At 45.4% G+C, this 12,888-nt stretch overlaps 1 protein-coding gene across 4 annotated transcripts in view; it reads right to left on the reverse strand.

Moving 5' to 3' along the window:
- Nucleotides 1-12,888, reverse strand: part of CEP162 (centrosomal protein 162) — a 198,636-nt gene that overhangs the window by 34,019 nt on the left and 151,729 nt on the right. For all 4 annotated transcript variants that reach the window (XR_011031455.1, XM_068281580.1, XM_068281581.1 and 1 more), the window contains 2 exons: nucleotides 10,576-10,739; nucleotides 10,254-10,358 (listed from right to left, as the gene is read on the reverse strand). Coding sequence is in view for 3 of the 4 variants with exons in the window: in XM_068281580.1 (XP_068137681.1) it covers nucleotides 10,254-10,358; nucleotides 10,576-10,739 (269 nt within the window). In the remaining variant the exon portion in view is untranslated. The remainder of the gene's footprint in view (nucleotides 1-10,253; nucleotides 10,359-10,575; nucleotides 10,740-12,888) is intronic.

The raw sequence follows: 12,888 nt of genomic DNA on the forward strand, positions 1-12,888 counted from the left end.
AAAAGTAACGGGGATAAAGGGCATCCCTGGCGTGTACCTTTTTGTAGGTAGATAGGGGAGGAGGCTACCCCCTCAACTATAAGCTTAGCTGTGGGGCAAAGATACATAGAGGAGATATAATTCTGAAAAGAGCCCTCGAAGCCCATGGCAGACATTACCTGATGCAGCCATTTCCAACTAACATTATCAAAAGCTTTCTCGGCATCCAGGGACAAAATCGCCCCCGGATGCCGAGAATTACAGGAAAGCCTGTTGTACTCTAAGACTGTCATCACCTTTCTTACATTAGACTGCAGAGGAAAGGCCTGAGATCAGCTATACCAGCAGTCCTCTTGGGGAACGTCCGCTCCCTCCCCAACAAGCTGGATGAACTGCGGCTCCTCGGGGAGAAAAGAGATCTCGGCAGCAACACCCCAGTCTTCTGTTTCACAGAGACATGGCTCCACGACAACATCCCGGACAGTGCTCTACACCTCCCAGGCTACAACCTCACCTGAGCAGATCGCGACAGCACCCTCTCCGGGAAAAAGAAAGGGGGCGGCATCTGTTTCTACATCAGCCCCACTTGGTGCTCCAACACCTCTGTTCTTGCCAAAAAATGCTCACCAGAGCTTGAGCTCCTTCTGATTAACTGCAGGCCATTTTACTCGCCCAGGGAGTTCTCTTCCTACGTCCTGGTCGGTGTGTATATCCCACCCGACGCCGATGTCAAGACCGCCCTGCGCGATCTCAGCGACATGGTCGCCAAATGGGAGTCGTCCTTGCCGGACTCATTGTTCATCATCCTAGGAGACTTTAACAGGGCCAACCTTCGCCAAGAGCTCCCGCGCTTCCATCAGCACATCACCTGCCCCACTAGAAACGCGAACACTCTGGACCACTGCTACACAGTCTTGAGGGACGCATACAAAGCCACCTCATGGGCAGCACTGGGCTCATCTGACCACTGCCTCATCCACCTTATTCCCACCTACAGGAGGCGCTTGGAAACCGCAAAACCTGTCCTTAAATCTACCAAAGTGTGGTCAAGTGAGGCCAAGCAACAACTCCAAGCCTGCTTCGACTGTACAGACTGGAAGTCCCTGGAAGCACCAAACCTGGATGAGTGGGCAGACAACGTGAGCTCGTACATCAGATTCTGCGAGGACTCCTGTATCCCAACAAAAACTCACAAACTCTACCCCAATGACAAACCTTGGTTCTCCAAGAAACTTCGGCAACTACGCAGAAACAAGGAAGCCGCACACAAGACTGGGAACCAGGAGGAATACAGGAGGGCAAGGAACAATCTGGACAGGGAACTGAAAGCTGCAAAAAAGGGCTACGCAGATAAGCTGAAAAAGGACCTCTCCTCGAATGACTCACAAGCTGTTTGGCGAGGGCTTAAAGCTGCCACAAATTACAAGCTCCCCCCCCAAAACGCACCTCCCAGCACTGAGCTGGTGGAAAACCTCAGCGGCTTCTACTGCAGGTTCGAGGAGACAGAGGCCTCCGGGGGGTTTCCAAAGCTACGGGCTACCTTCACGTCACCCCAGGCCTCAGTACCACCATGCCGAAACTCTCCTCCTCCGGCCGTAAATGAGTCAGACGTGGCGTGTCACCTGTCCAGACTAAATGCCAGGAAAGCCTCGGGCCCCGACGGAGTGTCGCCAGCCTGCCTGAAAACGTGCGCAAAACAGCTTGCTCCTATCCTTTCCTCCATCTTCAACAAGTCCCTGGAGAGTGGCAAAGTACCGGGCATGCTTCAAGAGGTCCACCATCATCCCTGTTCCCAAAAAGCAGGGCGCGTCCGACCTCAACAACTTCAGGCCTGTTGCTCTCACATCGGTCATAATGAAATCTTTTGAAAAAGCTGTCCTGCCCCTCCTCAGACGCAAAACGGAAGCCCAGCTAGACCCGTATCAATTTGCTTATAGGGCAAATAGATCGACCGACGATGCCATTAACATCTGTCTGGAGCTTGTTAACAACCACCTTGACAAACCAAACTCATATGCCAGGGTCCTTCTCCTCGACTTCAGCTCGGCATTTAACACCATCAGCCCTCAAGTACTACAAGAGAATCTGGCTGAGCTCGGGGTCCACCCCACACTTCAACTGTGGATCAAGGACTTCCTCACAAACAGATCGCAGGTTGTCAAGCTGGGCTCCACCTCCTCGCAACCAAAGACCACCAACACGGGGGCCCCACAAGGCTGCGTTTTGTCACCATTCCTGTTCTCACTTTACACGAACAATTGCAGGTCCTCGGCAAAGTCGGTCAAGGTAATCAAATTTGCAGACGACACCACCATAGTCGGCCTGATCTCCAACAATGACGAACAGGAATACCGCCATCAGGTCGACAGGATTTGCCACTGGTGCAGGGAAAACAAGCTGGTCCTCAACAATGCAAAAACCGTTGAGATTATCATTGACTTTAGGAAGCACGCCTCCACCCCACCTCCACTGCACATTGGAGGGATGCTGGTGGAAAGAGTGCCCTGTGTCCGCCTCCTGGGCACCACCATCTCCAACACCCTGAAGTGGAAGGCAAACACTGTCTCCATCCAGAGGAAAGCCCAGCAGAGGCTTTACTTCCTCCGCCAACTGAAGAAGTTCGGCATGTCACGGAAACTCCTGACAAGCTTCTATACCGCAACCATCGAATCCGTCCTCTGTTCTTCCATCCTTGTCTGGTATGCTGGCTCCACTGAAAGTGACAGGCGCAAACTACAGAGGGTCATCAGGTCAGCGGAAAGGATCATCGGGAACTCACTCCCTGCCCTAGACTCCCTCTACAATGCCAGACTACGCTCCAGAGCTCTGAAGATTGCCAAGGATCCCTCTCACCCTGGCCACCAGTTTTTCAATCAGCTCCCCTTGGGGCGGAGGTATCTAAGGTACCGGTCCATCTCTACAAAGACCACCAGACACAAAAACAGCTTCTTCCCCTCAGCGGTAAATTTGCTGAACTCTATAAACTCGGCTCATGCTTTCCACCCTTAGACTTTCTGCCTGTAACCCACTTAGTTATGGAAAACCGTGGTTTATGTTTACGTATATGGTTATGTATGTGTTTCTGTATATGGTTATGTATATGTTTATGAGTTGAAGCGATGTGTATGTCTCTATGTATATGCCCTGTATTCATGTGCCAAGCCCAATTCCGGGCACGACCCAGTCGTGCTTGGCGAAATAAAAGCGATTCTGATTCTGATTCTGAGATACTGCTGCCCTGCCTTGAACAAAACCAACTTGGGATGGCTCAATCAAATTTGGTAATAGAATTGCCAGACGATCAGCTAATATTTTGGACATCAATTTAATGTTGCAGTTTAATAAAGAAATAGGTCTGAATGACCCTGGATCGAGTGTGTCCTTGTCTTTTTTCGGAATTAGTTTTATATATGCTTCATAACCTGTTTGAGGAAATATTTTTTTTGTCAAAAACATAGTTATAAAGCTTTGCCAGGCATGGGGATATGTGTTTTTTCAATCCCTTGTAGAATTCCATGGTAAAGCCGTCCGGGCCAGGGGCCTTGTCATTTGGACCATCCTTCAGCAATGTGAGAACTTCATTTTCCATTATTGGGGCATTAAGGAATTGAATGTCTTCTTCCGACAGCTTAGGTAATTGTATTTTGCTCAGAAATTAATTTCCCTTAGTCATATCCTGGGGGGAGCTACTATATAGGTTTTGGTAATAATCTTGAAAAATTTGAATAATTTTTTTTGAGTCAGTCTGAACCATTCCTTTTGCATCCCTTAAGTGGGTTATGTGTTGAGTACATCTTTTGCCCTAAGCAATGTTGGCCAGTAATTTTCCGGATTTGTTCCCGAATTTAAAGAAGGTCCAGTCAGAGCGAGATCTCCACAGCATGGCATATCTGTTGTAGCAGAGGTCCAAGGCTGCCTTAGCGTCCAGCCAGCTTTGCCTGGACTGTTCTGTCATATCAGACAGGTATTCCAAGTATGAGTGTCTGGCTCTGAGGGCTGCCTCTGAGTAAGCTATATGCGATTTCTTTTTTCTAGCACTGACATATGAGATTATTTCCCCACGGAGCACTGCTTTGGCAGCTTCCTAGAAAAGTAAAACATTGTCTGCGTGCCTGTAATTATTTCTCCGGTAGTCCAACCACCAGAGTTCCAATTGAGCTAAAAAGTCTTCATCATGAACCAGCTGACTAGGGAATCTCCAGTTAACAAATGATCGCTCCTTGGCTGAAGGCAGTTGGAGGATCAAAGTCACAGGGGCGTGATCCAAAATCACAATATCCGAGATCTCTGAGGTATTTACCATTCGCATAGTATTAGGGGAGACGAAAAACAGGTCAATACGTGACAGTGACTTATGAGGGGGTGAGTAAAAAGAGAAGTCTCTTTGCAGTGGGTGGAGAAATCTCCAAGCATCTATAAGACCTGTGACTTCAACAAATTCAGCCAATGAGCGATCATTCTCATTTACTCTATATTTTATCTCTGTTGGGTCCTCATAGCGTCTATCTTCTCTGGGATTTACCACCCTATTGAAATCCCCAGTAACCATTAAATTAGAGGATTGCTCTTCCTGGGCAATAAGGGATGCGACCGTATCCAAGAATCCACCACTCGCTGAGTTAGGACAGTATACGTTGAGGACTGATAAATGGTAGCCTCTAATATTTAAGCGAATCATAACCCATCTACCTTCAGCTGAGTCAAATCGCTGTTCCTCTATTTGGCATTGGAGTGATTTGTGAATTAAGATAGCCACGCCAGCCTTCCGTTTGACGGAGGGGGCTCCTATCACTGTTCCCACCCATAACTTTTGAAGATATTTTAGTTCCTCTGACTCGAGGTGTGTCTCCTGTAATACTGCCACATCCGCTTTTAGTTTGTGTAGATGACGTAGGATTTTCATCCTTTTTTCGCCAGTTCTCAGCCCTTTTATGTTCCATGTCACAACCCTAACATCAAGGAGGGTCATAATAAGCTGAACCTACGCATGATGTCATGGCTGTAACTGTGACAGAAAAGGGTGTCCCAGCAGAGCACCCCCCTGTCGAATCATGGCTAGACCTATATTGTGTACCAGAGTGGACTGTGATGGGAGAACAACTATAAACTAAAATTAGAACATACCATAAACATAGATAGCAAAAGTTAAATGCCGTAACAGAATGTAGAGCAATATCACTCACAGGACTTCCTTTTTTCCTCATGTGGATAGTAACCTAAAAGTATATAAGGAGCATTATCCCGCGATGGCCCAGGGCACAGCCCGCACAGATAGCTTTGATGAAAGAAAAAATCAGAGCTGATAGAATCAGACTCATTGTTGCAGATCTGGATCCCGGGCCATGTCGAGCAGCTCCCACACATGACAGTTTGCTTGTTTCTGTTTCCCCAATAGTCCTCTCCGCTACCCCCGAGTTATAAGTAATAACATATGAACATTTCAAATTGCGCTATATCTACATGTATCATATTACCAGCCGCAGGAATGGCGCTTTCTAACTACAGTGCATCCGCATTAGCTCAATGTCACTATGGTATTTAAATGCTTTAGATAGCGTGTGCAGGTGCACTTTTATAGGTGCAGTATTTAGTATAGCTTAGCCCATTCTAGTAAGCTTAATAGTCACCCGATCCTGCGGATATCTTACGATGGGTTATTAAAGTTCCAGCTGCTACGAAGGCCGACCGTCTAGGCCCAGTCACTTCCCGCTTGAGACGGCTGTTCTTCTAAGATTTCTTGCGTGCGTGGAGATTTAGGGAGTGGTTCCCCTTGGTTCTGGTCCCGGCTCCGGGGACTGGCAGGTAAGTTGTGGAAGTCCTCCGATTGCTTAGATGATCCATCTGTGAGCGATTTAGCATAGGTGAGGGCCTCTGATGGTATTGAAAAGGATTCCGCTGAGGCATCACTTGGAAAGATCTTCAGCGTTGCTGGGTATATTAAACAAACCGCACCTTCTTTTTAAATAAAAGTTGGCAGGCCGGACCGAATTCCTTTCTTGCTTTAGCCACCTCCGCCGAATAGTCCGCGAACACCAGAAGCTTGTGGCCATGTACCTGAAGTGATTTCTTTGCACGAAAAGCCTTTAGGACCTGTGTCTTCTCCGCGAAGTCCAGGTATCGTGCGATCACGACCCTCGGACGAGTAAACTCAGGTTTGAAGGGACCCAGTCTGTGCGCTCGTTCGACCCGAAAAGGCCCAGGTAGGCCCAAAGCATCCGGTATGTCATCCGAGCATATTTCCGCCAGTTCCTCAGGCTTAAAAGTTTCTGGTAGGCCGACAAACTTTAAGTTGTTGCGTCGGGATCTATTCTCAAGATCTTCGATCCTGTCAGCCATAATTAGTTGTTTTTTATCACTCAACTCAGCTTTGGTCTGTAGTGAATCAATCTTTTCCTGCAGAGAGTTATATTTCTGGTCGATGTCCGCAAGGCGAGTGGCATGCTGTGAGAGCTGTGCTGTAATCGGCGCCATGTGCGCATCTATCGTTTTTGCTAAGATGGCCGTTACATCTTTCTGTAGGTGCGCCGCCACTTCTGCCGTGAGTTTTTTATAGTCTAATTGAGTCGGCCTATCTTCCGTTCCTTCCAGGGTATCCTCCTCACCCTCCGATTCCTGGTCTAAGGCCGGGGCATTGGCCCGCGTGACAACGTGGTCTTAAGACTTGGCCATCCGAGATGAACGCGGAGCTTTGGCCACAAATTTATCCATGGCAGGCACGCGGGAGTAGTGGTAAGCAAGGTTGTTCCAAGGCGGGAGGGAATCGAGCAGCTAGGAGTGCAGATGGATGCAGATTATGAGGGAGGGGAGCGGAGCTTCAGAGAAAGCGGCTACTCCATGAGGCGCCGGAACCGGAAGTCAGCTGAATATTTTTTAAAGTAGTTTTTAGTTTGTTTTTAGTTTTAGCTATTTTAGGGGGATATCTGTGTGTGCAGGTGACTATTACTGTGCATAATTATTAGGAAACTTAACAAAAAACAAATATATACCCATTTCAATTATTTATTTTTACCAGTGAAACCAATAGAACATCTCAACATTCACAAATATACATTTCTGACATTCAAAAACAAAACAAAAAGAAATCAGTGACCAATATAGCCACTTTTCTTTGCAAGGACACTCAAAAGCCTTCCATCCATGGATTCTGTCAGTGTTTTGATCTGTTCACCATCAACATTGCGTGCAGCAGCAACCACAGCCTCCCAGACACTGTTCAGAGAGGTGTACTGTTTTCCCTCCTTGTAAATCTCACATTTTATGATGGACCACAGGTTCTCAATGTGGTTCAGATCAGGTGAACAAGGAGGCCATGTCATTAGTTTTTTTTCTTTTATACCTTTTCTTGCCAGCCACGCTGTGGAGTACTTGGACGCGTGTGATGGAGCATTGTCCTGCATGAAAATCATGTTTTTCTTGAAGGATGCAGACTTCTTCCTGTACCACTGCTTGAAGAAGGTGTCTTCCAGAAACTGGCAGTAGGACTGGGAGTTGAGCTTGACTCCATCCTCAACCCGAAAAGGCCCAACAAGCTCATATTTGAGGATACCAGCCCAAACCAGTACTCCACCTCCACCTTGCTGGCGTCTGAGTCGGACTGGAGCTCTCTGCCCTTTACCAATCCAGCCACGGGCCCATACATCTGGCCCATCAAGACTCATTCTCATTTCATCAGTCCATAAAACCTTAGAAAAATCAGTCTTGAGATATTTCTTGGCCCAGTCTTGACGTTTCAGCTTGTGTGTCTTGTTCAGTGGTGGTCGTCTTTCAGCCTTTCTTACCTTGGCCATGTCTCTGAGTATGCACACCTTGTGCTTTTGGGCACTCCAGTGATGTTGCAGCTCTAAATTATGGTCAAACTGGTGGCAAGTGGCATCTTGGCAGCTGCACGCTTGACTTTTCTCAGTTCATGGGCAGTTATTTTGCGCCTTGGTTTTTCCACACGCTTCTTGCGACCTTGTTGACTATTTTGAATGAAACGCTTGATTGTTCGATGATCACGCTTCAGAAGCTTTGCAATTTTAAGAGTGCTGCATCCCTCTGCAAGAGATCTTAATATTTTTGACTTTTCTGAGCCTGCCAAGTCCTTCTTTTGACTCATTTTGCCACAGGAAAGGAAGTTGCCTAATAATTATGCACACCTGATATAGGGTGTTGATATCATTAGACCACACCCCATCTCATTGCAGAGATGCACATCGCCTAATATGCTTAATTGGTAGTAGGCTTTCGAGCCTATACAGCTTGGAGTAAGACAACATGCATAAAGAGGATGATGTGGTCAAAATACTCATTTGCCTAACAATTCTGCACTCCCTGTAGATATATATATATATACACACACATATACATACACATAGAGCGTCACTCAAGCGGGGATGCGCGTGCATTGGCGTGACCGATCCCCTGCAAAACACTCCCCCTGGACTTGTCGCCAATCAGCGTTAGGTGGTCCTGGGGGAGCCACCTGGCTGCTGCCTTTCGGCGTTAGGCGGTCATAAGGTGGTTAATCAATGCACATTGCCTGGCTGTCCTGCTGCCCCTCTGCGTAACTAGACTTAATAGGGCCCCCTGCAAAAATGATAGCATGGGGCCCCGTTGGTCTCCAATCCCCATATGGGTCATGTGATCGGAAGCCAGGGAATGGCAGTAGAGAGTGTTCTGCTATGAGGCAGCCTCTGGAAGCAGGAAAAAATTACATATACGCTCCTGCACATGGTTTTTGTATGCAAACGGAGGTTTTTTGCTAATTGGCTGCACTTGTAGTTGGGGAGAGGGAGGTGCCCCCCCCCCAAAGCCTCTGGGCCCCCTGCGATATCAGGGGTGATTGCTACACCCATGTAACAGACCCTCATCAAGCTTGCAGATCAGATATTTCTGAAGGTGGCCACTAACTGTCCAATTTCTAGCGAAAAATCGTTAGAGCGATCAGAAATTCTGATCGGACGAAAAATCGTTCACTACACCATCAACTAACCAATCTTTGCTTCCTATCTATCACGACCACCAAGAAAATCCAAATTTTCGTTCGACGAAAATTCATTCGGGCGACATTTTTTTCACTCATTCATAATTGATTGTGTCCACCAATGGAGATTTACAACCAATCCGATCAGAATTTCTGATCGCTCGAACGATTTTTCGCTAGAAATTGGACCGTTAGTGGCCAGCTTTACTGAAGTCTGACTGGATTATCTGCTTGCTTGTTTCAGGTATGCGATTCAGTCATTACTGATGGTCAGAGGGAAAATTAGCAAAATCAGCAGGGGATCAAATACTTGGCATGGCTGTGTCTACAGTTCCTCATTGAGAAGAAATAAATATAAACCGTGTTTAAAAGATTACATAGGGCAAACAATTTACAGCTATCCGTCAAGCTATCCGTTTAGTTTAAATAATCCTCATTTTATAGTTTCCCTCCATACAGGTAAAACATTTACTTTTTATATCCATGTTATTCATCTGGCTTCCCAGCTAAATACTGTGAAGGTAAACACATGCCAAGTCCTGGAGAAACAGATACTGCTGTATGTGGATCTATACAGTGAGGTTCCAAATGTTTCATTTCACTTGATTGAGGACAGGACACAATTGCTGCCACATTATTGCTTGACTTGTTGAACAGTATGAGCAGAGAAGACTGAAGTGTAAAGCTCAGCAGGTTACAATTCACAACAAAGGCCTCGATTCATAAAGCATTCCCGCATGCATAAATGCTGAAAACAGCTCACTTTACTGACCACATAGCAAAATTTGTATTCATAAAAGCTTTTTCCGCATGAAAAGCCGACATTCGCGAGCAGAGTGATAAATCACCGCCTTGCGCGGTGATTATCTTAGGAAAAGTAACAAATGTCAATTCATAAAGATTAGAGGAAGCGGTATGCAGACGGGGATTACCGCTACCTCTGATGTGGCGAGAAGCGTGCGGAATCCATTGCAGTGAATGGGACAGACCCCCAAGCAGCAGCAGAGACAACACCACACGGAGGGACTCGGCCAGCTTCTCCTGTTTCCTCATGCGTACCGACAGTCTAACGCCAGCCTACAGCGGAATATCTCCGCACTCCTATCACAACTAGAAACATTTTTATGAATGACCACCCAGAAGGCTGAAATACCGACAGCAGTGTTTCCCCGCTTGAATTTACCTTACCGACAGCACTTTTATGAATCGAGGCCAAAGATATATCCTAGGCAATACATCAGTCAGTGCTTTACCCACAATGCTGCAATCAGCATCCTGTATTCAATATGACTGTGCATTCAATCCCCACCTGGCGCTCAAGATCCTGAATCCGTTTTGCATCAGCAGCTCTGTCCTTTAGTCGCTTTTGCTGTTGTGCATACTGATTTCCAGAATCCTGTGTCAGCTTTTCAACCTAAGAAATATAAACACAAAGTAATGATCACCTTTAGGGCTAGTGTACACAGACCTTTGCATTCAAACATGAGCTTGACTGAAGGTCAAAATCATTGACTTCAGTTTAAGTTCCAGTTTCCCATTCACTTGTATAGTTGGACTTTGACGTATTACTCCTTATACTCAAAGAGAGATACTTTTGTAGTCAATTTAAGATTTGGAGACTAAGGACATACCTGTAGCTTTAGCTTTTCTATTTGGTCGTAAGCATCTCTGAGACGTCCAGCATCTTTGTCTAAGATCTCTTGGTTCTCTGCAAACCACTGTAGTCTTTTATTTAGTCGATTTATTTCCTGCTTATAACCCTCTTCCATAACTTTCATTTCATATGATTTATCCTCTGTAAAATAAAATTATTTGAAATCTATTCCGTGAAATAAAACATATCCACACCTTCTATTTGGTTTGCCCCACAAATAAACTGCATGTATTGACACAACAGAAAAGACAGCACTTGTTTATCCACAATATCATGAAAACCAACTGCCCTACTGTATGAAACCATCCTAAGATACTGCTTACACAGACCTCAGGAAGGGGAGCTGCTCTTCATACTTCCCTGTGTGCCTAATAATTAAAGCTGTAACCATATCCTACATAGTGGAACATGTAAAAAAAAAATACTTATTAACCTCCTGGGCGATACAATAATATCGCCAGGGGGCGTCGCAGCACTTTTTATTTATTTTTAATCACATGCAGCGGCATCCCCCCACCCCTTTCGATCGCCTCCGGCGATCAGAGCAAACAGGAGATCCCGCTCACAACAGGGATTTCCTGTTTTGCTTCCCCCGTCGCCATGGCGACGATCGGGATGACGTCATGGCGTCAGAGGGAGTCCCGATCCACCCCTTAGCGCTGCCTGGCGGTGATTGGCCAGGCTGCGCACGGGGTCTCGGGGGGGGGGGGGGGCCTCTAACCTGGCGGGTAGCGGCGAAGAGCGGCGGCGATCGGCGTGTACACGCAGCTAGCAAAGTGCTAGCTGCGTGTAACAAAAACGAAATCTGCAAATTGGCCCACTAGGGCCTGAGAAATCCTCCGCGGCGGCTTACCTCGAGCCCAGCTCGGGATTATCGCCCAGGAGGTTAAGCTGGCCATACACCATACAATCTTGCTTCTACAATCTTACCACTTCCATGCACCAAAGCAATCTGTTCTAACGATTCCAAATCTATTGCCCCTTAACCACTTCATGACAACAGGACGTATATATACATCCAGTGTAATTGTGGCGAGTGCACCACCAGTTTGTTACTAAATGCGACACGTGGTATCATTTTAACTGTGATGAAGAATACAAATCTAGAATACATTTTGGGTTGTTTTAAAGCTTGAATCCACGGGACAAACTCAATCAAAACATTAAAAGTCATTTTCAAAATTATGATCAAACTTGGGAAGGTTGTAGGAAAGCTACAATAGAGACATATGTGGTAACATTTCAACCATGATAGGTAGTAGAATAGAGTTCAGAGAGTTTTAGGGTTGAGGCCTATGTCTTGTGTATTCTTTTTAGTCACAAACTGAATCAAAAGCAATAACATTTTTGCATATTCTGTACCAAAATAAAATACTTTTAAAATGAAAACAAAGTTACAGAAAAAGAAAACAAGAAACATATATTGTTACCTTAGGAACTTGGCTTTTTAAATATGTATGCAATGAGGGTATATTACTATTACTTGTGCAATCTTGGAATCATCAATAGTGTAATGAGAAAGCAAAACAAAAAAACAAAAAAAACTGAAAAAGATACCTTTATTTCCATTTTATTTGTACTAACCAGGATGGATAAGCAAATACAATGTGTGGTTTTAACTTATCGTTAGTACTGTTAATTGTAACGCTATACTCGATGTAAATGGATAAATAGTGTTTTTTCTATTTTTTCCCTTTAAAATCTATAGAAAATAAGGTAATTTCTAAACAAAAAAATTACACGTTAAAAGCCTAATTTGTCCTGAAAAAAATAAATATATAGATAATTTAGGCGTGACATGTAGTAATAAAGTTAGTGGTGAATGAATAGGAGCAGCGCTGATATGTGAAAATTGCTCTTGTCCTGAAGTGGTTATGCAGGTGTGATAAAATTGTGTAATCAAGACTGTGCAGTGCATAACCAGTCTTACATCACCAGGAACATTATCAGGAAATCAGAAAGTTTGCACTATTTTAACCATAGCAACAAACTACTGTTTTGGGCACCACAAGCCCTTTTTTCAAGCAAAACATGAGTCATTCATAATATCAATCTATCCATTGACTTTACTGTGACATGCTGCAAACTGTCATGGCTGCTACTATTGTACTCCATATTTCGAGGTCGTTGCTCACATCCACAACTGATCCTACAGTGCAGCCATGTCTACGTACATAATGGCCTGCGCATGTGGAGTGAAGGTGTACACACATTTTGAAAAAGAAGCTTCATGCAGGCAGAGAAAAAGATGAGAAATGCCGGCACTGCTGTAAACTGCTTGTTTATTCAT

The sequence above is a fragment of the Hyperolius riggenbachi genome, chromosome 4 (assembly GCF_040937935.1).
Source record: "Hyperolius riggenbachi isolate aHypRig1 chromosome 4, aHypRig1.pri, whole genome shotgun sequence".
NCBI lineage: Eukaryota > Metazoa > Chordata > Amphibia > Anura > Hyperoliidae > Hyperolius > Hyperolius riggenbachi.